Below are 25,543 nucleotides of genomic sequence, written 5' to 3' on the forward strand. Positions count from 1 at the left end.
TCCACTTTGTATTTCTATCTAGAGTCGATGTAGCATAAATCAAATGTACAGTATTACCCCTGAGACTTATGTATAATATTTGTGCCGTCATCACCAATCAGATGTACACCTTATTCTATCTTCTAAGTATACTCGGTCTACAGATTCTGGAAAGAATCAAAACTCACGGGATCAAGAAGTATACAGGGACCCACATCACTTTACGCGTCGACGCGATCCGCGATCCGCGACTTCGCTTATCTCCTATCGACCTGTCAACCCATTCATCCAACCCCTTCCTGTTCCCCTAATTCTCATCCCTTATACCATGTTTGGTGTGTCTGTGATATTGAGCATCTAGTTCCGTTTAAATCCTCTACAAGTCGCCGACAATGGCCAAGGCCCCTGTCGAATCGCCCTCCGCGACGCCTCCCTCCGCGCTGAAGAAAACGACCTCGAGCGCCCAGAACATGAAAAGCCAAAAGTCCATCCTCGGATTCTTCCAGAAATCGTCGCCAGCAACCCCATCGAGCAACAAGGCGCGCGAGCCTGCGTCATCCCCAGCCCAAAAAGCATCCGAGCGTGGTGCCAGTACGGTCAAGCCAACGCCCAAGAGGAGCTTCTCGAGCTTCGCGCAGGACCTGAGCCCCGTGCCCAGCAGTGATTTGCCAATTCCTGAGGAGGATGAAGAAGAATATGGTGACACCGTAAAGGTTGGCTTATCGCTTTGCCTCCCTCACGCATTCATCGCTAATTTTCGTTTTCTTTCCAGAACGGGCGCGACCAAGCCCAGGATAACACAATGTCTCCTTCGCATCGGGTGAGTTCATAACACGGGATATCACATCCATGGACCATAACACTGACACACTCTCCCCTACAGGGCAAGAAGAAGGTCAGCTACAAGGAGCCTGATTCGGAGGGTGAAGACGATGACGATGTTATCTTCCGTCCAAACCGTAATAACAGTGTCCGCGGCCGGGCAAACAAGAGGAGGAAGACATCGCCAGACGAGAGCGAGGATGAATTCCAAGCGCCACCAGATGAGGGTGGTGATACTGATGATGGTACGTATCATGGTCACGGAGACGTGGGTGGTGCTAATTGCGCACAGAAATGGACGACTTCATAGTCGCCGATGAATCAGACGAAGAAGTGACCGCCCCGAAGAAACGAAAGAAGTCAGTCCCTCAGACCTCGCGCAAGCCGTCGGCCAAATCCTCCTCGCCCCCTCCTCCGCCAGCTGCCGATGAAGACCTTGATGCCGATCTCCCAGAAAGCTCAGGTGGCACTGCACTCAAGTGGGCGTTTGATCCCGAAAACACTGAGCCCAGGAAAGAACGTGCAGTGCAGAAGACTTCGAAGACACCGTCCAGCACCAAGAAAGAAAAGGCACACATTAGAGACCCCGAACAGCGGTACCCTTGGCTTGCCAATCCCAAGGACATGGATGGAAATCCTCCTGGCCACCCTGACTTTGACCCTCGCACAATCTATGTTCCTCCACTGGCCTGGTCTAAGTTCTCTCCTTTCGAAAAGCAATACTGGGAAATCAAGCAGAAGTTCTGGGATACCGTGGTGTTCTTCAAGAAGGGCAAATTCTACGAACTTTACGAGAACGATGCTACAATTGGTCACCAGTTGTTCGACTTGAAGCTTACTGACAGAGTCAACATGCGAATGGTCGGTGTTCCCGAGATGAGCTTGTCCCACTGGGCAAATCAGTTTGTGGCCAAGGGCTATAAGATTGCTCGTGTTGATCAATCTGAATCTGCCCTTGGCAAAGAGATGCGCGAGCGTGATGCTAAGAAGGGCAAAGAGGACAAAATTATCAAGCGAGAGTTGGCTTGCGTTCTTACTGCCGGTACTCTTGTTGAGGGATCCATGCTACAGGATGATATGGCCACTTACTGTGTTGCTATCAAAGAGGCCATTGTGGATGATCTTCCTGCATTTGGTCTCGCATTTGTCGATACCGCCACAGGCCAATTCCACATCTCCGAATTCGTTGATGATGTGGACATGACCAAGTTTGAGACTTTCATTGCGCAAACTCGCCCCCAGGAAATTCTCCTTGAAAAGTCCTGTGTCTCGACCAAGGCGCTGCGCATTCTGAAGAATAACACGGGGCCCACTACTCTGTGGAACTATCTAAAGCCGGTTAAGGAGTTCTGGGAAGGAGATGTTACTGTGAAGGAACTTGATGCCAGCGACTACTTTGTCTCTGATGACGACGAGAATGTTAAGGCTTGGCCCCAGACCCTTCGTGATGCACGTGAGAAGGAATTGCTCATGTCGGCTTTTGGTGCTCTCACACAGTACTTGCGAGTATTGAAGATCGACCGAGACCTTATCACCATCGGAAACTTTGAATGGTATGATCCGATCAAGAAGGCCTCCAGTCTGGTGTTGGATGGTCAGACCTTGATTAACATGGAGATCTTCGCAAACTCCTTTGATGGCGGTGTCGATGGCACCCTATTCCAGCTTCTCAACCGCTGCATTACGCCCTTCGGCAAGCGCATGTTCAAGCAGTGGGTTTGCCATCCCCTGATGGACGCAAAGCGCATCAACGCCCGCCTCGATGCTGTGGATTCTCTGAATGCCGACCCGAGTGTTCGAGACCAGTTCTCCTCTCAGTTGACTAAGATGCCCGACCTGGAGCGGCTTATCTCCCGTGTTCACGCTGGCGTCTGCAAGGCGCAAGACTTTGTTCGTGTTCTCGAAGGATTTGAGCAAATTGACTACACTATGGGTATCCTCAAGGATAGTGGCTCTGGCGATGGTATCATTGGACAGCTTATTTCGGCTATGCCTGATATGACCGAGCTACTGGGTTACTGGAAGACGGCCTTTGATCGCTCCAAGGCGAAGGAGAACGGAGTACTTGTTCCCGAGCCTGGCGTCGAGGAAGACTTCGATTCCTCGCAGGAGTTTATCGACCAGCTCCATAAGGATCTCGACAACGTTTTGAAGAAGGCACGCCGTGATCTTGGATCTACTGCCATTTGCTACCGAGACAATGGAAAGGAGATCTACCAACTCGAAGTGCCTATCAAGGTCAAGAATATTCCAAAGGATTGGAACCAGATGTCCGCTACTAAGCAAGTCAAGCGGTACTACTTCCCCGAGCTGCGGAGTCTCATCCGCAAGTTGCAGGAGGCCCAGGAAACACACAGCCAGATTGTCAAGGAGGTTGCTGGTAGATTCCATGCCCGATTTGATGAGCATTACGGCACCTGGCTTGCAGCTGTTCGCGTCATCTCGCAACTGGACTGTTTAATTAGCTTAGCCAAGGCCTCCTCCTCTCTTGGCCAGCCCAGCTGCCGTCCCGTCTTTGTGGATGAAGAAAGAAGCGTCCTTGAATTCGAAGAATTGCGTCATCCCTGCCTCGCCTCCTCCGTGGACGACTTCATCCCTAATAACATCGACCTTGGCGGCAAAGAAGCCAACATTAACTTGTTGACTGGTGCCAACGCCGCCGGAAAGTCAACCGTTCTCCGAATGGTATATACAACCCCCCAACATCCCTCTTCCTTCCTATAGCTAATGACAACAGACCTGCGTCGCCGTCATCATGGCCCAAATCGGCTGCTACGTCCCTTGCACCTCCGCCCGCCTAACCCCAGTCGACCGCATCATGTCCCGCCTCGGCGCAAACGACAACATTTTCGCCGCCCAATCCACATTCTTCGTTGAACTTTCCGAAACCAAGAAAATCCTCTCCGAAGCCACCCCCCGCTCCCTAGTAATCCTTGACGAACTAGGCCGTGGAACAAGCTCTTACGACGGTGTTGCCGTCGCGCAAGCCGTACTACACCACATCGCAACTCACATCGGCGCCCTGGGCTTCTTCGCAACACACTACCACTCCCTTGCAGCTGAATTCGAGAACCACCCTGAAATCTCACCTAAACGTATGGCTATCCACGTTGATGACGCCGAACGCCGCGTGACATTCCTTTACAAACTTGAGAAGGGTGTCGCGGAGGGCAGTTTCGGTATGCATTGTGCTTCTATGTGTGGGATTCCAAGCAAGGTTATCGAATGTGCCGAGCATGCTGCCAAGGAGTGGGAGCATACTAGCAGGCTCAAGGAGAGTCTGGAGCGTCGGAAAGGTGGTGGGTACGTTGGATTGGGATGGTGGAGTGATGTTGCCTGGGCTCTGCGCGAGTCGTCTAGTGATGGGACTGATGGCAGTGAGATTACTGATCGTGGTCTGGATGTTTTGTGTAAGGCTATTGAGGCGCTTTAAGGGATTAAGATATTCGTTTCATCGGCGCTCGTTTCATGTTTTCTATATTTCGGAAATGGTGTTTGGTATGGTCGTTTAGTACTGGAAGAGAATGCTTCAATCTATCTACAAGACAATTCAAGGTATTTTTTCAATCTTTTATGGACTATGGTGCAAATGAAGCACACAAAAAGGGCCAAGGCAAACGCTTAATCCGCGTCCTCAGCCCCCTCCACAGCAGTGTTTATGCCTCGCCGGGCTCAGCGTTGTCGGCGTCATACTGTGTGTCGGGCAGGTCCTCATCAGCAGCAGTCTCATTGGCAGCCATACGCTTCTTGTATCGGCGCGGCGCGGCGGACTTCTTGGCCAGGATGGGGGCATCGGGGGCGGCACCAATAGTACTATTAGCGCTAGCAGCAGAAATGGTAGCGGCGTGGAACGCAGCAAGCTTCTTCCTAGCCTTTGGGTACATGGTGCGAGCGCTGGCCTTCGTAATGCCGGCCAAGGTAGCGAGCTCCTCATAGTCGACCTGTACCAAATTGTTAGCTGACATTCGCGGAGTATTTATCGTAGGAGACTTACGTGACCGGTGGACTCGCAGAGAGTGGCGAGAAGCATGAGACGATTCTGGGATTCGCTAAGTCCCATGAAGCCTGTAGCAGCCGGGCTGGCCTTTTGGGTAACCATCTCACGGGGATCGGGGCGGGTCTTGGATACGATATCAGTGTTCACGTTTTGACGTAGAATGATGCAAGATCGCGTGGAGGTAAGACAAGATGAAGGAATAGAAACAGGGTCGGTAACTTGGATGAACTTGGAGACAATGAAGGAGACTTACAGGAAATCGCAGTTATTCGGGTGCTCGGAAATTGAAGAAGCGTGAGTTGTGATCGGCACTAGTCCGTGGCAAAATCCGCAGATGTTCAGTGTAGACGCAGAAGAAGCAGTATGATCCGTAGGCTTGTGTATGAGGGAATTCAAGTCGCCTAATGTGAGCTGAATGGAAGGGATTGCGAAGGGAAGAGCGAGCAACAAGGGATCGTGAGCTCCGTAGCGTGCAGTCAACCGTCTGCGATTTATTGATCGCAGTTTGGAGAGAAGGAAAAGAAATCCGTAAGCGCGTGCTACACCGTACGCAAGTTATCAAATGCAGAGAGAGGTTGATCAATATGGATAGAGATATATCGTAGGGTAGGGGGTTATCAGGCTTGTAGGCGCGTCATCAAAGGAATAGACATCTCTTAACGGGCATTAACTGAAAGCGAAATGAAATAGACGTAAGAGCAAAGAATTCCAAAACTGAAGGGAAATTAGAGTAATAGTAATAGGGTATTAGGGGCGTAGTAGATAGTGAAATGGGGATGGCTCGATGGCTGTCTGGCAATGCAGACTGGGTAACACCATCCAAGAGAGCACACTCAACCACTCCCAGCCTGTGGTAGAGGTCATGCTAGGTGAGGCCGTACGGACTTTACTTAATGCTGCATTATAAATGAAAGACTGTAGTGACAACCGAAATGAATTAGGTAGATGTCTCTTCTATATCTTCATATAGAAACTATTATGTCGGAATGACTTTGTATACAACCAATCAACGATGTCAAAAGCTCTGTTTTTGTATTACCCTGATTCTGGCAATTTATAACGTGGTCGGTAAACGAGTGGGCCACCTCAAAATACCATAGTAAATACGATAATTTAAGAGCACAACATCTCAATAATCACTAGTTTATTCTACTTTGTCTTCCGTGTCCTACTAATTTAGAGCATAAGAGGTCTATTTTAAGAGTCTAGGTCAATTTGATTCTGATTTAACAATATTTACCGAAAAGACACTATAATTTAATCTCTTTAGCTTCTAGAATTTATCTTCTAAGCATTACAACCTAAAACTTTCGAGACTTTCAAAAATGTTAGACTCGGTATGGAGAACATAGATTTATAAGAAGACTTTACGAGAAGCTACGTTTGCTGAGATATAAAGTTGTAATTTATAGTGTCCCAACTTCAGTTTGCGATGGTACTACTTCCTCATAAATTCGGGGCGCCCTCCGTTGGAGAAGAAAAACAAGACTATGGCTGCCGTAATTGCGGGAATATATCTAAATCCCAGGGTTTGCAGCTGAGCGCATGCTAGATTTTTGAATATTTCAAATGGCTCTTGAATTATTTTCGTTATAGGTTGAATGAACTATTCTCAGCGTGTGAAATCCTGGGAGTAGAGAGTGGCAGAGGCTCTGATGACCCAAATAAAGCCTCGATTATACGTTTTTGCTGTTGTTGATGAAGTAATTGCGCCTGAACAATTGCTGTGGACACCTGATATCCATCCATATTTGCAAAAGCGCGGTGGAAATCATCTTTGATATCCTCGATATGCTCGATACCGCTGGACAGACGCATGTGGTCTTCTGTGACCCCTGCTTCAAATCTCTCTGCATCAGTGAGCTGCTGGTGGGTGGTGGTCCAGGGATATACAATCAGTGTTTTTGAGTCTCCAAGGCTACAAACAAAGAGCATATCTATTAGTGCATTTTCCTTCAGCTGAGATCGAAAGAAAAACGAACTTGGTAGTATTAATGATCATTTGAAACCCATCACACAGTTTGAATCCAGCTTCCTTGCCGCCTTTGATGCCAAATTACAAAAGTGCTCCATATCCCCCTTTGAGATATCTATTAGCATTCAGGTGGCAAGGATGATCTTTGTCGCCTAGGTATCGGACCCAAGCGACCTGTGGCTGTTCAGTGAGCCATGCCGCCAGCGCTTTAGTGTTGCTCGCGTGGCGGTCGCATCAGACTGCTAGAGACTCGAGCCCAACAAGAAGCTGTTGAGCCGCTTAAGGGCTCAAGGTACTTCCAGTGTCTCGCAGGACCTCATACTGGCAACGCATGGCGAAAGCGTGGGAGCCAAACATTTTCACAAACTAACCTCGCCGCTGCCCTCTTGACCGCCGTCTCTATGAAATTGGGGGAATTTATTGGCGTGAGTACCCCAATCAAATGTCCCACCATCGACAATTACTCCGCCCAGGGTTGTTCCATGGCCTCCGATCCATTTTGTGGCGGAATGAAGGACAATATCGACCCCGTGGTCGATAGGTCGACAGAAATAACCGGCACAGCCAAAAGTGTTGTCACACTAAGAATTCCATTAGCTTTTGACAAGTATCAAGAAGAGGCCTTGAGAAAAGGGACTGACAATCAAAGGGATGCCATGGGTATGGGCAATCTCCGCCAGGGCTTCGAAATGGGGAACGGTATACTTTGGATTGCTAATGCTTTCCACGAAAATGAATTTTGTCTTCTCATCAATCAAGGCTCGAAAGTCTTCGGGGTCATTGGAGGGGACAAAACGACATCCGATCCCCAATTGCGGAGCGAGGACTTTGAACTGATGGTATGTGCCCCCATGGACCGTCGATACTGCAACAATGTTATCTCCCACACCAGCCAGTGCCATTAAGGTCATCGAAACGGCGGCCGTCCCCGATACGACCGCACACGCGGCCACGCCTCCCTCGAGAGCCGCCATAAGGTTCTGGAACACGCTCACCGTTGGCTAGGAGTTGGGCTTTCCATGCTCGGAATTGTTGAAAGCAAATGCGGCAGTGTTATATATGGGAACCGCACAGCTATTCTTCATATAGAATAGATAGTAGCTCATAACAAGAAAAGTTAATAAAAAGCCATAGTTTTTGGAATATAAAGATGTAAAATATGGCCTTAACTATAGTGTTTCGCGGGTGGCCACTCGCTTACATAGACCACTCGCTTACCGACCACATTACAATAAATAGTTAGTTAGTGTAGTGGTGGAACGCATGACATAATGAATACAGTTGCGGCCTGAGGTGTCACGAATACCTTAGGCGTAAGCCATAGCTTCTACATGAGGAGAGAGATGAGAACAGGATCATCTACCCAATTCATTCCGGTTGTCACTATATTATTTGATTCATGATGCCGTATTAAGTACGTGTCATATGGCCTCAGTCGGAAAACCGTACGGCCTCATTAAGGATTGCTGCGTTCAGGATTGCCCGTACAGTCTCACGGCCTCATCAAGGACACTTGCGACCTCCCTCAGGGCGACCTCTACTACGTGCGGGTTGTGTGTGTGTTGTCCGTTGGTTGCTGTTGTCCAGTCTGCATTGTCAGACAGCCATCGAGCCATTCCCATTTCATTATGTAGTTAGTTAGTTAGGGCATACGTAATGCAAACTGAACAAACACATAAGGAATAACAATTCTCCACCTCTGCGGGGGATATTCATGGCGACAAAGCCTTCAGCGTGCCCTGCAAAGAGGCCAGTTTCTAATATCGAGTAACTCTAATACCGTAACTCTGATATCTAATACCAAAGAATACGATGGGTTTTTATTCCATTACTAGTCTACGTGTAATAAATTTACACGCTAATTCCTTGGCAGCGGGGCCCGAGAAATGAAAAGCTATCATCAGGGTAGAAGCTGCTTTCGCTATCGACTGTAGCAAAGAGTGATGAAATTTATCGTTTTCTCCACTATTATGAGACAAATGTGCAACTACTCACAAAGTATGGTTGCAGAAAATAAAAATTATTTCAACAACTCCAGGAGACGCCCATGAGCCACCATATATTCGGTCACCATAAGGTCAACTCCATAAACGTCAATTTCTATGAACTAGTCATGAGTCCTCATGACCACGTCAGTATGTCGGAAACAGCGTAAAGCACTATGTTGTCGGGGTCCATCAACCTCAACACACCACTCAAAGAAACTTTGAACCCCTTATTCTGGGGCCTCTCCCTACCCTACCTAGCATACCGTATTCTACACAAAAACTTTTTACAGATCCTTAGAGCACTCCTTACCCTCACATCAATTTTGCTCACCATCACTATCTGGACAGAACCTCTACGCAATATGACAAGAGAATTAGCACGGTGGAAACTAAATGATCCAAAGCCAGACTTTAACAACATTTCAAGGAGCTGAGGCGGTCAAACCCAGCGAGTAAAGAGTAGGTTTTGTTACAGTACAGCTCAGCGAACATGATCTTAATGATTCCGCGTCTCAACAATAGCCTTGTTTTCGCTATTTTGTCCTATCACTCTCCCAGGTCCCATCAAGCGGTGATCATGCATGGTCATACTAGAAGCCGTTGATACACAGTAGAAATCGGATGTCGATATGGCTCATGGGCCATGGATTAAAGAACATGGTTGAGAGAGCATTGAGCGTTAACATCCAGGTTAACTAGGCCAAGCTGTGAGAGCCCTTGTCAGTCCAGTTTTCATAAATCTCAAGCAACAGGGAATGTATCATACCTGTTGAACATCGTCTTGTGAGCAACAGTAAACGTCACCACCGGCACAATTCTCGCCGAGTGCCCCGGGTAAAACGTTGCCCAAAGTGATGAGACCACCCTTGCCTTGTCCTTGACACACAACGGTTTGGTGACTATCACAAACGTTCCCAGTCTCGATTTTCTTGCCGCCACCGTTATTCTCACACTCATCGCAAGGCTTGGAAGGAACGGCCAAAACGGCGGTAACAAAGGTGAGAAGAGCCAAAGAGACCTTCATTATGGCGGATAATTAGCACAAGGTAGGTCGAAGGCCGGAGGAAGCCTGAAGAGGAAGTCTGAAAAGGTCAAGTTTTGATTGAGATCGAGCTAGGACAATCATTCAATGGAAGCTTGAGCACAAGAACTTAAATAGTAGCTAGGAGAATATAGTAGCTAGGAGGTGGACAGTAAAGTGCAACCCTGGCGGAATTTTAGGTCTTGGGAGATGCCCGTTACGACATCAACAATGTGGGTCCTCGAAAGCCTCCTCCGTAAATGCAGAGCGGCATTTTGCACTTACTGGAGCGCTTTATAATCACATACCAACTCAATTTCATACGTAACGGACGCCATGTAAGGAGGCACAGGAGAATTAAGTTCTTAGGAATGCGCCCTGTTGCATGGTTTTCTTGTTGGCCTAATTAAGACAAAGGTACCTAGTCTTCGTTCACACGGTTCGCTAATCAAAGACCTTTACTCAAACGCTGTCTTATTTATTCTAAGACCATCCAACCGGCTTGTAAGCATAAATAAAGATAAATATTGTCCCAAAAATCTATTTCTGGTGGCGGACAGCCAGCCGAGCATCCGTGGCTTTGAAAAGCTCAGGTAAACCTGTACCATCGTACTCAATTCCCTTTGTAACCATCTTGGCAATTGCTTGGGTCAACGTAAAGATTTGTATCATTCCACCACCATTGAAGCCTGCTAAAATCCACTGGTTCTTAGACCCAGGGATCCTTCCCACATGAGGCAGTACATCTGGCGTAGATGCCATGACTTTTGCGATCACATCAGTATCCTAGCCTACACAGGTATTGAGATCGAGACCACTTACTGCCTGTCCAGACCATGTCATGTTGCGCTGCGGCATTCTCCCAACCATAGAAATGATCGGCCATAACCGAATCGAAATGCGTCGTAGTCTCATTGTTGATTAATGTCGAATCATCAACACTATTCCACCATATTTTAAGATCATGCTCGTATGTCCATTTTGCGCCCCCAAGTATAATTGTTCCGTCAGGTCTTGGGATCAGATAGTCCGCGTAATGCGAGTCGAAATGAAGATTGTAAGTGTTGTCAAGAAGCATAGGCGGCGTGAAAGATGGAGAGGGAGAAAGATGCGAATTTTGCCCTTTAAAGGGGGTGATTATTGATTCGTATTGAGGAAGTAGGGCGGCGGTATAAGCGTTCGTTGCAAAAATAGTCTTTCTCGCTGTCAAAAGTCCCCGGGAAGTTGTAAGAGTGGTTTCACCATTATCTTTTTCTTTCACAGCTGTGACACAAGTCTCGGTATATAGCTGGCCACCCAGGTCTAAGACCTTTGAAAGCAATTCTGTGACAAGTTTATACGGCCATAGCGAGGCCGCGGGGACGCTTAGAGCGCCTTTGGTATTCTTGACACCAGTAATCTGAGGCATTTGGTTAGTAGCGGGTCAAATAAACGCTGAGTAAGGCATTAGAACTGTGAATACCTTGTCTGATTGTTCTTTGCCTATCCACTGGACCTCTTTTACCCAAGGCGTTCCTTTTGCTTGTTCACTGGAAATGAACGCATACATTTGCTGAGCATGCTTCTCATCAAAGAAGATATCAAAAGAGCGAGTGCTCAAGAATTCACAATCAATGTCCTCTTTGTCAACTACTTCTTTCAGAGCAGTTAGTTGATCTAGCTGATGACAAACTATTTGAGCCGCAGCTTCGATTCCATGGGTTTCGGCCAGTCGGTGAATGACGGGCGTCGCCAGCTTGGTGTGGCCGCCTTGTTCACAATTAGTACGGGGGTAAGAACAATTCTAGTCACAATCCCGGGCTCACCATTGCGCCCGGTCGCTCCAGAACAGGCTTGACGTGCTTCAAGGAGAACAACGCTTGGCTGTTCGAGTCCAGTGTCTGGCTTTGATAGTATGTGGTACGCTGTTGCGACTCCAGACATTCCGGTGCCGATGATGGCTATATCGCATTGTTTAGGGAGTGCATTGGAGCTGCAGAAAGATGCCAGAGAATGACGCTTCTTCATCCAGTAAGACATCAGTGATTTCTCAACTGGAAAGAGTGGCTTGTGATTGGAAGACATGCTAGTCATTGGATCCTTGTAGTGCTTAGTATATCTAAAAAAACAGTTGAATTTCTCGGGACTTGACCGGATCGAAAAGACTTGATGAGAGCGCAATGTAAAAATGGCCGACCACTAACTGGAGGCTTTGTTCTCTGGTCCGACACTAAGCACCGAACTAGACAGTGAGGGGTAGAAGGCTATGTCGGGCCGATACACCTGTCTCGGCTACGATACACTATCTCGCATAACATCCATGAGAATTTGGCGTGATACAACAACCCCATCGGTCGAGAAATGGCGTACAAGGCCGAATGACACACATAATCAATATACATCGATTGGAGAGTATGACCGGGTATCTAGATCTATAGTACATATGATACAAGGTGGAGACTAAATGGGATCCGTCAAAGCCTACTTCCGAAGTCGCAGATGATATGTCTCCAGCGCCTCCTCAGTCATAGGACTTGGCGCACGAACCATAGCATCATCGCCACCCTTGCCAGTCTTCGGGAAAGCGATAACATCACGCACGGATTCCTTACCCAGCAGAACAGCAACGAGGCGATCGAAGCCCAATGCCAAGCCAGCATGCGGCGGACACCCAGCACGGAGAGCATCAAGGAGGTGCTCGAAGTCAACCAGGCGCTCGGGCTTCATCTGGAGGATATCACGGAGAATGAACTCCTGCACAGCGGCATCATGAATACGGCGACTACCGCCGCCAAGCTCGACGCCGTTTACGACGAGATCGTAATGGTCTGCAACAACCTTTGTAGGGTCTGCTAGGAGCATGTCCACGTCGGCAGCAGTCTTGGGAGCTGTGAAGGGATGGTGTGTAGATGAGAAGCCAGCAGCACCGCCTTGGCCTGGTTCGGAGTCGGAGGAGGGAGAGAAGAGCGGAAAGTCAACAACCCACATGAAGTCGAAGCCTGTCGGGGAGGGCGAGAATCCAGCTGAAACTGCATGGCCGTGAAGGGCACGGCGGAGGTCACCAACTGGTGTTGCGCCGCCGGCGAAGGGGGCGCGAGGGCGGGCTTGGATGATGATCAAGTCGCCGTGATCGGGCTCGAGAAGTTCTTCGATCTGTTCGGCGGCTTCGAAGCCGAAGGGCTGGAGACCGCAGAGTGGTTGCTTGCCATTGTAGACAAAGACACCTGGCCCTCCATCTGGGTTGTTATTAAAGGGAGCGCCCGCCGGAGAGTCCAAGAATTGGCCAATAAATTTGAGTGTTGCGGCAGGGTCATTGTCTTGGCTCTCAAGCTTGAAAGCCTCGACGATAGGATTTTCCAGCGGCGAAATTTTCATAACAAGATCGGCGGGAAGCAGGTGGTCGAGACGCATAAGCTCCATGCCGTATCTGGTATCAGGCTTGTCGGAACCATACTTGGCCATAACTTCCTGGTATGACCTTCTACGGAATGGTCCTTCAGGAGCCGGATCCTGCATCAAATTTGCCCAAAGCCGTCGGACAACACCTTCAATAGTACGCATCACATCCTCGCCGGTGGCAAAGGACATTTCCAGATCCAACTGGGTAAATTCCGGCTGCCGATCCGCTCGAAGATCCTCATCACGGAAGCAACGAGCAAACTGGAAGTATCTCGGAATACCACTCGCCATCAGAATCTGCTTGTACTGCTGCGGGCTTTGGGGCAAGGCATAAGCAAGTCCCGCCCGGCGGGTCGGTACCAAGAATTCGCGCGCGCCTTCAGGCGTTGACTTGAACAATAGTGGCGTCTCAATCTCGACAAATGGGGGTTGGCAGTTCTCCAACTCCTTCTTGCATTCATTGCGAACCTCGGCTCGAAATTGCAAAGCATCGCGTAGTTCTGCATCCGAGCGTAGCTGGAGGTATCGATGCTCCGGCGCAAAGACGGTCTCAGGCGTCATGATTATATCCTTGGGGAAGTCATTCAATGGGTGAACGTCCTCCAGTGCAAGCTCCCATTTTTCTTCCGCGGGCTTGTCTCCTGCGTCAGTGTTCTTGCCTTTCTTCTTTTGAACCTTACCGCGCACGGCGACGGGACTATGAGCATTAAGAGACTTGAGCTTCTCGGTAGCGTCATTTTTGCCGAAGGCAACCACTTGTATGCTGTATTTCATCGTCGGGTCCGTCAGGCGGACAAAGGATAGCTTTTTGGAGAGGTCGGCCCGCTGGCCTATGTAGCCGTGCAGGACGACCTGCATGTTGGGCTCGGCCTGGCCGAGAAAGGTCTGGAAGTCATGGGTAGCCGGAGGGAATTCCACTGCGTGAAGAGCCATGTTAGTGAACGAGGCCCCGGAATTGAACCTTAAGATTTAAGCGCGATAAGCTAGAACCATACCAGCCTGTTTGTAAGCTTCCAAGAAGCTCGGAAGCTCAGCCGGAGCATGTTGCTCGCGGAGACAAGTCGAGCGATGGAAGCTCCGCGAGACAAGACTATGCCGCGACCATGGCGTTGATGACTGACGACGCAGATTATATGAAAGAGAATAGCTCGAGCGAAGCCTCAACGGCACCCGCACACCTGCAGCCAACATAATGGCATGTATAATCAAAGATCATCCGATGCCGCGATCTCATAAAACGTGGCAGAAAGCAGCTCCACCGCCCGCCAAAAGCAGCCTAGTGCGGGTGTTTAAGTAGCGCGCGGTCAACCGCATTTTTTCTGTTCTTTTTCATCCTTCCAAGTTTTTACTTGTGAGTACTCCAACTCTCCGAGAATGGGATTTCTGCCTTCAATATCAATTACTGACTATATCCCAGATGATGAAAGCCTAGCGTGTACCATATGATATCTATCTCTCCCCTCTGAGACGAGTGGCTCTCTTTCTTCGGGAAGCCCAAGGGCTGCTCGACTCGAGACGGAGGGAGGGTGATAACGGCGTTCGGCACACCAACCTTGTTTACAACACGGACGCTTTACGGCATCTCTGATCCTTTTTATGAGACTTGAAGGTGTTACCACTGGCTTAGCCGTGGTTTAATAATGTGATGAGGAGCTGGGTCTTGGATTGGTTGCGTGTCTTCGGCATTGTTGATCTACGACCTTCTTGATTTCATGGACCTCTTCTCTTCGCCATTCAGATTTGCCCATTGGCATTAGGCTAGTCAGGTAGTTTTCATATCAATGAAAATTTTCATACCATTCACGATCTGTGCAATCTATACAACCCGAGTAATCTTAAAATAACAAAATGGAAAAAAAGAAATTAGTTACGGTCACTTTTCACTCGCCGGAAATCATCTTCTCCAGCACGGCCTTCTCGCCGCTGTTATCGACCAGACTCTTGAACACACCATCCTTGATACGCATCAGATCCTTTGGTTCTCCGAACTCAACCGCTTTGCCGGCATCCATTACCAAGATGCGATCGAAATCAGCAATGGTGCTGAGACGGTGAGCAATAACGAGTAGCGTGGTGGCATTGCGGCCAAATTCGGCGCGAATAGACTTCTGGATCAGAGCGTCGGTCTCCATGTCTACAGCAGACGTCGCCTCATCCAGAACCATAATCTTCGGCCGGGCGACAATGGCACGGGCCAGGCAAAGCAGCTGTCGTTGACCCTGAGAGAGGTTGAGACCACCCTCCGAGATGGGAGCTGATAGTGACGAGAAAACGTTCGAATTGGCTTGCTGCATCGTGGCCGTGTCGGGCGTCTCTGTGCCGTTACCCTGTCGGGGTGTTGCGGTTTGTGAAGTGAGAGTTGCCTCGTCATCCTCCGTGGCAATCAAATGCACGCGTGCCAGCGCATCATTGAGCTCCCTATCATTGTACTCCTCGAACGGATCCAGATTTGTTCGCACAGTGCCCGAAAAGAGGACGGGATCTTGTGGAATAATCGCCAGCCGACTACGCAGGTCGTGCAACTTGATCTTGGACACATCTAGGCCGTCAATCAAGATCTGGCCTTCGCGTGCTTCTAGAAAACGGAAGAGCGCAAGGGTCAAAGAAGACTTGCCCGCGCCAGTTCTTCCTACCACGCCAACTCTCTGGTTCTGCTCCACGATGAAACTGAGGCCCTTCAGGACCGGGGGAAGATCGGGTGCGTAACCTACGACGAGGTCGCTGACTTCCAGCCGACCCTCGGTGGGCCAAGCAGCAGGTGCATCGGCGCCGCCTTGGTTCTCGAGCTCGATCTTGGAGTATTCAATGACACGTTCGGTGGCATTCATATTGAGTTCGATGTTCGCGTATTGGCGCAGCGCAAATGCAATAGCACTGTTACACTGCAGGGCAAAGCTGAGGGCGAATCCTGCAAGTGAGGCTGAGATGCCAGGTAAGAAGACGACAAGGGATGCTGTCAGTGTTGAAAAGATTGCACCGACAAGGTTCATACGAATTCCCAACCAGCGATTGAACAACCACATAGTCCACCAAGCCTGGGCATGGGCGTTGATCTTGCCGTATATGATATCGATAAATGCCTCGCTCTTGGTAAATGCTCGGATGGTAATCAAACCAGTCAAGCTAGAGCCGAACTGCTCAAAAATAGGGCTTTTGGCTGTACTCTCCAGGCGTTTGATTTCACGTGCTCCAGCTAGGTATTTCAAAGACAGTTTGAGACAGATGACAAGTAGTATTGTCGCAAAGATGATGACCACTGGTGAGACCAGAATGCCGGCCAACATGATGCCACAAACGTCAAGACATTGAGAAACGAGAAATCCAAGCTCATATCCGATACGCGAGTCGATCATGTGGAAGTCTGCCGTGAATCGATTTAGGATTCGGCCAAGGGGAACGGTATCCAGCCATCGCAGTGGAGCGCGGAGAACGGCGTATGTCAAGCGATTGAAGAGATTCCTGGAGGCGCGCACACTTGCCGAAAGGATGAAGTAAAATCGCGCAGTTCCAATGATGCAGGCAAGAACAGAGATCCCGATGTAGATACCAAGGTACATTTTGAGGTTTTCGTCTTGCGGCTCGGCGTGAGATTGCATCACTGTCTGTGTGAACAGGGCTTGAAGCTGCTCCGGGTGCGCTCGGGTGCTGGATGACGCGCTTGTCCAGATATTCACCCACCAGGCCTATTCGAAAATGTATTAGAGTATGAAAATAAGAAACATAGATGATGATAAACCTACTCGGCCAACCATCAGGGCTGAATAGGATAGATAGATCAGAACTGTCAGAATCCAGATAGGTACACCTCCTCCCATGGACAGATAGGACTTGTACACGGAGATCGAAATAGATCCCACTTCACGTTTCTCATCCTCGACAAACTTCTTGGGAGCTACAGGTTTAGGCGCTGTGTTGTCTTGGACTGTGCTCTGCCGTCGGGTTGCTGTGTTCGAAATGACCTTTTGAAGATTAGTCTCCTCGGTATTCAAAAGATCACTGGTATTTTCGGCGCTGTGATCCTCTTGTTCAGCGGCGTTGTCTTCTCGCAGAATATCCTCCAGGTGGTTCTCCTTTCGAAGTTCATCAATAGTGCCTGCGTATTTAACGTATCCGTTCTCTAACAAGACGGAGTAGTCCGTCTTGGGGAGGCAGAGAGCGACGTGATGCGTGACGAGCACTCGGGTTCGTCCCTGTCCAAGCTCACCAGTCAACGCATTTTCGTAGATATAACGGCCAGTGTGGGCATCCAGAGCACTGAAGATATCGTCCATGATGAGGACACCGGCACGAGAATACAATGCTCGAGCGAATGAAACTCGCCATCTCTGGCCACCACTCAGGTTTACACCATTCGCACCAATATCTGTCATTTCGCCATCCGGCATCATTTCCAGATCTTTTGTTAGTGCACATGCAGACAGAACCTTCTTATAGCGCGTCTCGTTATAAGGTAAACCGAAAAGAATGTTGTCTTTAATGGTCGCGTTTTCAATCCAGGGGATTTGCGCAACGTACGCGAAAGCAGAATCGATGATCCAGTTGGCGTCTGTCGCGAGGTGGTCGAAACGGTCCTTGATGGCTGGCGGGACGGGCACTTTGAGGGTGCCCTCCAGAACGTCACATTCACCGAGGATAGATGCGAGGAGCAGACTCTTTCCAGAGCCAGTCCGACCGGAAATGACGCTCAATTTCTTCTGGGGGATCTTGAGATTCATGTTGCGCAGAGCAAATCGATCTTCATCTCCTTCCTCCGTGCCTGGCTCGTGTTCTGCAGGCCATGCGACTGTCGCGTTATCGAATTCAATGTTATCGGATAGAACAGTGTTGACGATCTTCTCCGCAGATGCCATGTAGGCGTCGATTCGGTCCGCGCTGACCTTTGCCTCCAGGCCATTTGAGATGATCTCAGGTAGAATGGCAAGCGACATTTCCAGGGCACCGAAAACCGACATTGCTGTGAAGGCGACGGATGCTGACAAGCCGCCATGCATTAAAGCGTAGACTGTTAGTGACACTGCAGAAAGACCAAGTGGTCCGAGGATCCAGATTGCCATGAGTACAACATCGTAGAGGAACGAAATCCACAAAGCGGATAGCTCAGTATCTCGTGCCTTTCCGATTTTGTCTTGCCATTGCTGCTCCAAGGCGGAGAACTTGATTTGGCGGATGCCTTGGAGTACCTCTGTGACAATGGCCATCTTTGCATCTCTGAGCTTCATAAGTTTGTCTTGGGCACCTGTATATCTCTTTGCTGCGTATATATTCAGGGGAGTCACGAGAACAGAAACGGAAAGTCCAGCGAGAGCACTTTGCCATCCAAGAATTTGGACCAAAAAGGCAGAGCCAAGGATAACTTTCAAACTCGCGGATGGGATAAGATATGCGTAAGATGTAAAGTCGGAGATACGTCGCGCATCCACGGCAGCAAGGTTGATAATACTCTGTCGGCTCTTTTTGACAGATTCTTCGTCATCCTCCTCCTCGTCCGTCTGGTCCAACAAAGCTTTTGCGGAAGCTTTCGCGTCATCTTGCTTCTTCGTTTTTTTCGTGTGCTTGGCATCTTTGCGGCGCATAGACTTTGCGAAAACAACAGCAGAGAGCTCTGCGTAAATAGGTACACCCAGCTTGGAACATACAGCCCAGAACAGCCAGGCTTCAACGGTGGAATGTATCAGCATCAAGGCTCCTAGAGCAAGGACCCAAAACCATGCTTCCCATGGTTGCCAAGTCTCACTTCCGCGGGCTTCCAGAACTCTCAGGATGTTAAACAACGCCATCTGTGGACCGAAACTCAAGACGCCGATAATGGTTGTAAGTACAAGCTGGAGTAGGAGAGACCGCCAATGGGCAAAGATAAGGCCCTTCCAAAGTTTTCGTGAACCAAGGGCTTTCTCGAACGTTGCCCGAAGTTCATCAGCACGCCTCGCAGATCGAAGAACTGGAAGGTCTGTGAGTGCCAATTTGCGGTTCTGCACGGCATAGTTGAGAATGCTAATGGCCCAGAAGAAGGTGTATCGACCTAATGCCGAGACTGTGTATTCCTGATCAACCGGCCTTCCATTTAGGAAGACATGCGGCCGACGAGGCAGAAGAATACTGAATAATGCACGGAGAAGGGCGCTGGAGAATTGTGTGGCAACAAGACCAACCCAGACCTGATCATGGAGAAGGCGATTCTGGCCGGCCCAAGCCTGACGAATTTGTTCTCCTGTAATAGCAATAGCAATCATACTGCCACCGAATGAGTATTGGCCGAGGGTGAACCTTTTTGTTGGCCGTGGTTCAGTGAAAAATGCGACGGCTTGAATAGAAAGCAACACCTTTTCAATAAATTCAAGTTAATGATATTCTACTTAAATCCAGACATACGCCTCTACTTACCCAAATGCCGAACTGGAACCAGTTCAAGATGAGGTCTCCTGCGCTGTAGTTCAATGTCGCCAATACAGCCAGCGCGACAGTCACGGACAGGCCACTGGCAGAGAAAGCTGCCAGAGCAACTCGCTGCCACTTGTCCGAGAAAGCTCGAAGGGATTCCTCGGTAGCCTCGCCATCTTCATCTCTGTAAACGGTCTTTGCCAACTCCGGCTCGTTCACGGAGGGTGATTTGCGCGAGATCCGACCGACAATACTTTTGATTGCAGGAATACTGTCGCCGGCCGCCAGGAACAGGGCGACCGAGCCTGTAGCTAACGAGGCCAGCTGAACGACAGACATTGCTCATAGCATAAAGGATGAGAGAAGAGAAAAGAAAGAAGTGGATTGCAGCATAAGCCTCTTATCGCGATTTTAGTTCAGGAACTGCACTAGTCCCCAGCGGGTCTGGAAACCAAGGTGACATCCAAGCGGGGAATTCGCCTCGTTTTTTTCATCCTGTGAGTCAAGATGACTGTCTTAGCGTCGTCGTATTCTTCTCTTTTAGCTCGAACCCATGATGATAATGCTTACTCCCTCGAAGATTTATCTTAACCCGCGGTGGTCTAGCCACCCGGCGGTCCGTGAGTCGAAGATTGCAGTCGCGGGACGATCCAAAGAACGGTGAAGCCCACGAGCGCTGTCGTCATTGGCGGACCGGATGAGTCACGGTACCGAGTGCGTCTTGTCGACGGAGCGGGCTCCTAGATAGGTAATCGTACGAGTAGCCGCTAACATACCCGTGGCCACTTTGTGAGCTCGAGCTCTGAGCTGAGGCGTCGGGGTGGAGCGGCGTACGTCGGAGGTGGGTCTGCGAGGTACGGGACTCCTCCTCACTCCGAGCTTCATATCTGTCTTCAATCTGGGGGGTTGCTCCACTTTATATCCTGGTCGGGGTACAGTATCCTTGCCTGCATATACATTCTTAAGGCTCCCATGGAGTGTTTGGAGGGATTAGCTGTCCTAGAGTAGGCGCCCGTACCCCAAATATGCTTAATTCTAAAAAGTATACACATGGATATTCCGACGCGAACGCCGTCCCGGAGCCAACGTAATTTCCACATCAACCCAAGGCTTATCTCTAAGCCCCCTTCCTGTCGCTGAGAGTGGGTTTCGTGCAAAACAATCCCTACATGACCTGTGAATGTAAGGTTCCAAGGCCCAGCCCCACGGATAATCCAATGTTCTAGTATCCCAATGCCAGCTGGTCCCTGGTCAACAAGCAAAGGTACAGTAGCGCCCAAATTTGCCTTCCATGCTGGGATCACAATTAACCTAATAAGGTTAAAAAATACATCAAGGATATGTTCCGCAGTTGAAATGTAATATGCGGAACAAGTACCTGCGTAATTTACCATATCATTTACTGTACACCCACTCCGGAGTAAGTTAGTGCTGACGTCATAGTACTCCGTGGCTTCTTAAGGGCGGGTGTAATAAAATGATATATAGTAGAACGAGTTGAACGTGCTCTGCTCCCAACTAATTGACAATGGGGTCTCCAAATCTTCAGCTTATCATGCAAAGCCGGACAATGACCTTCACATATTTTCGTAGCATTTATGACTAAGTGAGCTATACTGCTGCTCCGGAGAGTCTATTTTACAAGACGCAGATCGTTTGGATATCTCAAGTCATTGAATATAGTTCGTCGCGTTAGCTTGCAGTCAATCTTAGATGGCATGACAATCCTCTATAACGCTAGGATTGTAAGATGTCGTGTACTGTATTATTACCCAGCTCACGTTATACACAGTATTTCCCCGGGAGAGGGATTCTAGGCATAAGTCTAGACTCATTGCTACCGAGCATGTAATTTCGTGTGTTCGTACAAAACAACGTATTTTACGGTATCAAGTGATTAGGGTTTGAAAAAGCATCTCAATGATCACGGCATGGAAGGCGATGTCAAGCGCCACTGTAACTACCCGTGCTTGACAGTGACATGCACTACAAATGGACAACTTCTTGGGGGAATTACTTTGAGGCATCTCAGAAAATCCGTGTCACCATTTGCATTAAACAGGACTCTACTCTGCATGAATGTCGCCAACGGAGACCTCTCTTAACAATCCCACGAGGCCCTAACAGCCACGATAATCGCTCTACAACCTCGCTAAGCACCTTCTGCGACTCGGTGGCTTTGTGTTCTTGTTCAAGGCTTCTGTATCGGGCTTTGCTATTCTTTTATATTAATTACACTCGGCTCTCGCCCGTTTTGCTACGTGAATATTATCCAAAATTTCATCTAAATACCGTCAAAAATCTCACCTAAATAAGCTCAGCTCGACTAAGATCTTTTCCATCCCATACATAGCACTTAGTCACCTACTCTGCTATCCTCTATAATAATACCTCTCTGACTCGCACACCTGATCAAACTCTATGGTAATCTATATCTACCAATATAATATAAATCCACCCAAGAATAAGATCGCCGTCGCGCCGGAGAGAGTGGAGCCGGACCGGGTTTATGCAACTAAACAGTCAAAGAAGAATCCTCGCCCGAGCCCATCTAATTAAGAACAGGTCTCCACAAATTCCTACGTTGAAAGCCCTGCACCTTCTCATCAGAGAGAACATCACTACCAAGACGCCCAGTCACGACACTGCGCTCGATATCAGGCCCACGCACGTAGAAGGGCTCAAAGCCGGAAGATCCCCTGTTGTCTTGTCTTCGGGCCCATTTCTTTTTCCCCGGTTTTTGTGTCTTCCAATGGAATTGAATCCTGAGGCCTCGCGGTCCATGCTGAGATACCAGCGACGCTGGTGTATGGAGCCGATGGTGTTGTGTGAGCCGGGGTAAGCGTTGTTCTTTTGTATAGTGGTGTCGACGTCATTGTCGGAGTGCGTGGTGTCGTGGGGCGTTGGAGATCCTCGAGGTGCGGTTTGACCAGGAGATAGATGGGAGTCCGAGTCCGAATTCGAGGTGGATGGTGCTCGATTTAACTGGGTCGCTTTCGGGTCGCGTCTGCGGCGTTTTGGGCCTTTACGTATCGGCCGCGCGTAATCCGTCTTCTTGTCTAGTCGAAGGATGATGGTATATCCCTCTGGTAGTCGTGCACCATGAAGACGGACACGGATCTTGCGCTGTGGCGTGTGAGTAGGTGGAGAAATGAAGTAGGTAGAAACTCGAATTACTGACCCTCTTAAATGCCTCGTGCAGCTTCATGCTATCCGCACACTGTTCTCCCTCCGTAACATCGACATCAGATTCGGATCGCGAATCATCAGTTTGGGGCAAAGATTCCTCCCTCTTCCACGGAAGAATCTCATACTCCCCAGTATCCCAAATAATAATTGACCCCGTTTTGGCTGATGCAGTCTCAAGAATATGGTTCTGGGTGAAAATCAGTATCCACAATGGTAAAAACAGGTCAATGGACATACCCATAAACAATGAACGCGAGTCTCAGTCGCATTTCGATTCAATCTCTCGCTGTTCGGGTGCCCGGGCATTCCATACATTATGGACCAACTGACAGAGCTGGTTTCTGAGAATTGTAATCGGAGGTCATAGTGTGGACCAGCGACGGGGTGATCATGTTGGTGAATGACGAAGTGGCGGCCTCGCGGGTGTGCATTGCGGCGATAAAGGTCTGTCCATTCGTCCATTGTAAGACGATGGGGTGACTGGGGAATTAAATGGCGGATGCATCCTTTGAATTTTTCGGAGATGATACCCAGGTGGTCAGTGACCTTCACTTCGCCTGCTTCGATGGCGGCAAGGCTGAGTGATGTGTCTTGCGGCAGGCCCGAAGCAGTCTCCTTCGGCGATGGCGCTGCGACTGGTGCAGCCCGTCTTGATGGTGGAGATACGGGTCTTTCAAGGCTGACGAGGAGTGGAAGATCTTTCTTAGCTTCAGAATTTGGGCTCTCGTCCAGCTGCTGTCTCTCGTAGCTCCTGTATCGTTTCATTGTTCGGAACAAAGCGCGACCATGGTCGAGCGTCTAGTAGATGACCAGAAATCTGACATTTCAGAAACTCCCTATGTTTATAATTCCCGTCAGCGGACATGACCACACATCATGAAGTTCGATAGAAAAATGTCGTATCTTAGTTTGAGGTTGGTTGCATTGGATTAGTCATACTACTGAACACTCATTGAGGTGGCCCAGGGCCTCCAGCGGAGATTACGATTTTAGAGGACATGTTAAATGGTTGAACCGTTTTTGATATTATTGTATTGGATGATGGATTAAATTCAGAAGAACTGCTATGTCATTGTTGATGCATGTCATTATCGTCATGTCGCATAAAACCAGTCCTCATATTGATAGACCGAGACGGCCCTGCCGTCGAACTCAACGGCATTCAAGAAAGTGCTTGCACGCTCTGGGGATTATGAAATACGTTGTGAGGATCAATGTCGGCCTTGATGGTCTGAAGCCTCGGCAGATTTGGTCCCCAATAGGAGCTCTGTGGATCAATCAGCTGGGGATCGACATATCCCGGATAAGCTCCAAAGTCAGCGCCGGGGTGGTATGATGCAGCAACTGCATTCAGGCCGTTGAGGAACTTCTTGGTTGTAGTAGAGATGGGCCCAAGAAGGTTGACCGCATAGGACTGCATCCACATGATGGCTTCGCGATGGGCGTAAGCAGTAGCGTTGATTGGAATGTCGTTAGTTGCACCACCTTCCACGTTAAAGATGATAAACCAGACCGTTGTGTCTTTGTTAGTTGTATCAATGTATTTGAACATTGCATCGACTCCGCTATCTGGGATGAGGTTCTCTGGAGTGAAAGACATGGACTTGGCATAGAACGGAACCGGGATTCCGCCGACAACTGACTCCATAAGAGATTCAGCGCCGCTGCCAAGCATGCCCATCCAATCAGTCAGGGTCACAATATTTGCTGAGTTGCTGAGTGGGAAATGCTTCTCGATTTTGAAAGCGTCCCACTCTTCCTTGGTGCCAAAGTAAGTGCCCGAGATGACGACGCCTGCGACAGAAACTATAAGCTCGGACGCGAATTTCCGGGAAAGGTCCTTGCTGGATATCAGCCGTTGCCAATCCTTGAACAGTTCCGCTTTTTCGGATGTGTTGCCCACGTTCCAAACAAATGAGTATTGGACAGCCTCGCGGGGTGCTTCGTGCGTGTGCAGCTTAAATTCAGTGACAATGGCAAAGCCAGCTGCAGCACCTTTAATGGCAAAGAAGACGTCCTGGTTGTGAGTTTCCGAGGCTCGGATGATAGTCGAGTTGGCCAAGACCACCTCAGCCTCGACAATATGGTCCAAGGCCATGCCCCACTCGCGAGACAGCGGGCCTAGACCGCCAATTGTAAAGTGTCCACCAGTGCCAACCTGAGGACAAGTTCCATGAGCCACTGCTCTCCCACCTGCATGGTCGAGACGAGTCTGAAGATCTCCAAGGAGTGTACCTGCTCCGATAGTAGCGACCAGAGTGTCAGGATCGACGGAGAATTGCTGGAAGTGTTTCAAGTCGACGACCACTGCGCCGTCTATGCCTCCGAGACCTGTCAAGAAGGAGAGATTAGCAAGGCTATGTGAACCCTGGGTGGACTCAAGAGACGCACCGTAGTTAGCATAGCTGTGTCCTCCGCTGCGTGCCTGAACCTTGTACCCATTGTCGACCGCGCAGCTGACAATGCTCGCGACTTGTTCGGTCGTACTGGGGTACGTGATGGCTGCTGGAATCACGGGGGTGTTCAGATTGTAAAGAGGGATACGGAATGTAAAGAAGGCGTCAGTTTGGAAGGTCACCATCGACGGGTTATGTCCAACGGCTGCCAGGAGGCAGTCGTGGCCGGCGATGCTTTGAGCATTTCCCATCGCGAAGTCGTGGACTGAGTGTTGTACGAGAGGAACATAGGAGAGGGAGGGAGAGAAAGGTGAGAAGAAGGAGAAGAAGGAGATAGAAGATACATCCCAAGAAGTGAGTGAATGTCAAAAGTAAAGATTGAAGCTGAGGAAGCTGCACCCTCGTTTAAGCCCCTTCCTG

The 25,543-nt window shown here is 49.3% G+C and overlaps 9 protein-coding genes across 9 annotated transcripts; 1 reads left to right on the forward strand and 8 right to left on the reverse strand.

Moving 5' to 3' along the window:
- Positions 1-371: 371 nt before the first annotated feature.
- N7443_005879 (mismatch repair ATPase MSH6) lies at positions 372-4,234 on the forward strand (the record flags this gene model as incomplete). Its single annotated transcript, XM_056885935.1, has 5 exons — positions 372-692; positions 752-799; positions 863-1,046; positions 1,094-3,486; positions 3,539-4,234. 5 exons carry the CDS (start codon positions 372-374, stop codon positions 4,232-4,234), a joined length of 3,642 nt encoding a protein of 1,213 aa, XP_056741383.1.
- Positions 4,235-4,457: 223 nt separating this feature from the next.
- On the reverse strand, positions 4,458-4,900 carry N7443_005880 (putative histone h1.3.; the record flags this gene model as incomplete). The annotated part of the gene is made up of 2 exons (XM_056885936.1): positions 4,458-4,742; positions 4,796-4,900. The coding sequence occupies 2 exons, from the start codon at positions 4,898-4,900 to the stop codon at positions 4,458-4,460; spliced, it is 390 nt and encodes a 129-aa protein (XP_056741384.1).
- A 2,232-nt stretch (positions 4,901-7,132) lies between these two features.
- On the reverse strand, positions 7,133-7,747 carry N7443_005881 (uncharacterized protein; the record flags this gene model as incomplete). Its single annotated transcript, XM_056885937.1, has 2 exons — positions 7,133-7,354; positions 7,415-7,747. 2 exons carry the CDS (start codon positions 7,745-7,747, stop codon positions 7,133-7,135), a joined length of 555 nt encoding a protein of 184 aa, XP_056741385.1.
- A 1,662-nt stretch (positions 7,748-9,409) lies between these two features.
- Positions 9,410-9,785, reverse strand: N7443_005882 (uncharacterized protein; the record flags this gene model as incomplete). Its single annotated transcript, XM_056885938.1, has 2 exons — positions 9,410-9,466; positions 9,528-9,785. The coding sequence occupies 2 exons, from the start codon at positions 9,783-9,785 to the stop codon at positions 9,410-9,412; spliced, it is 315 nt and encodes a 104-aa protein (XP_056741386.1).
- Positions 9,786-10,322: 537 nt separating this feature from the next.
- N7443_005883 (NAD(P)/FAD-dependent oxidoreductase) lies at positions 10,323-11,855 on the reverse strand (the record flags this gene model as incomplete). The annotated part of the gene is made up of 4 exons (XM_056885939.1): positions 10,323-10,546; positions 10,605-11,181; positions 11,245-11,531; positions 11,588-11,855. The coding sequence occupies 4 exons, from the start codon at positions 11,853-11,855 to the stop codon at positions 10,323-10,325; spliced, it is 1,356 nt and encodes a 451-aa protein (XP_056741387.1).
- A 387-nt stretch (positions 11,856-12,242) lies between these two features.
- On the reverse strand, positions 12,243-14,351 carry N7443_005884 (aspartate--tRNA ligase MSD1; the record flags this gene model as incomplete). Its single annotated transcript, XM_056885940.1, has 2 exons — positions 12,243-14,077; positions 14,156-14,351. 2 exons carry the CDS (start codon positions 14,349-14,351, stop codon positions 12,243-12,245), a joined length of 2,031 nt encoding a protein of 676 aa, XP_056741388.1.
- A 689-nt stretch (positions 14,352-15,040) lies between these two features.
- On the reverse strand, positions 15,041-19,877 carry N7443_005885 (uncharacterized protein; the record flags this gene model as incomplete). Its single annotated transcript, XM_056885941.1, has 3 exons — positions 15,041-16,843; positions 16,901-19,480; positions 19,542-19,877. The coding sequence occupies 3 exons, from the start codon at positions 19,875-19,877 to the stop codon at positions 15,041-15,043; spliced, it is 4,719 nt and encodes a 1,572-aa protein (XP_056741389.1).
- Positions 19,878-22,211: 2,334 nt separating this feature from the next.
- Positions 22,212-23,492, reverse strand: N7443_005886 (uncharacterized protein; the record flags this gene model as incomplete). Its single annotated transcript, XM_056885942.1, has 3 exons — positions 22,212-22,664; positions 22,720-22,914; positions 22,965-23,492. Coding segments are annotated over 3 exons (1,176 nt in total), but the record flags the coding sequence as incomplete, so codon positions are not given.
- Positions 23,493-23,889: 397 nt separating this feature from the next.
- On the reverse strand, positions 23,890-25,374 carry N7443_005887 (FAD-binding oxidoreductase; the record flags this gene model as incomplete). Its single annotated transcript, XM_056885943.1, has 1 exon — positions 23,890-25,374. One exon carries the CDS (start codon positions 25,372-25,374, stop codon positions 23,890-23,892), a length of 1,485 nt encoding a protein of 494 aa, XP_056741391.1.
- Positions 25,375-25,543: the final 169 nt, after the last annotated feature.

The sequence above is a fragment of the Penicillium atrosanguineum genome (genome assembly GCF_028827265.1).
Source record: "Penicillium atrosanguineum strain IBT 20685 chromosome Unknown utg000004l_segment0_segment0, whole genome shotgun sequence".
NCBI lineage: Eukaryota > Fungi > Ascomycota > Eurotiomycetes > Eurotiales > Aspergillaceae > Penicillium > Penicillium atrosanguineum.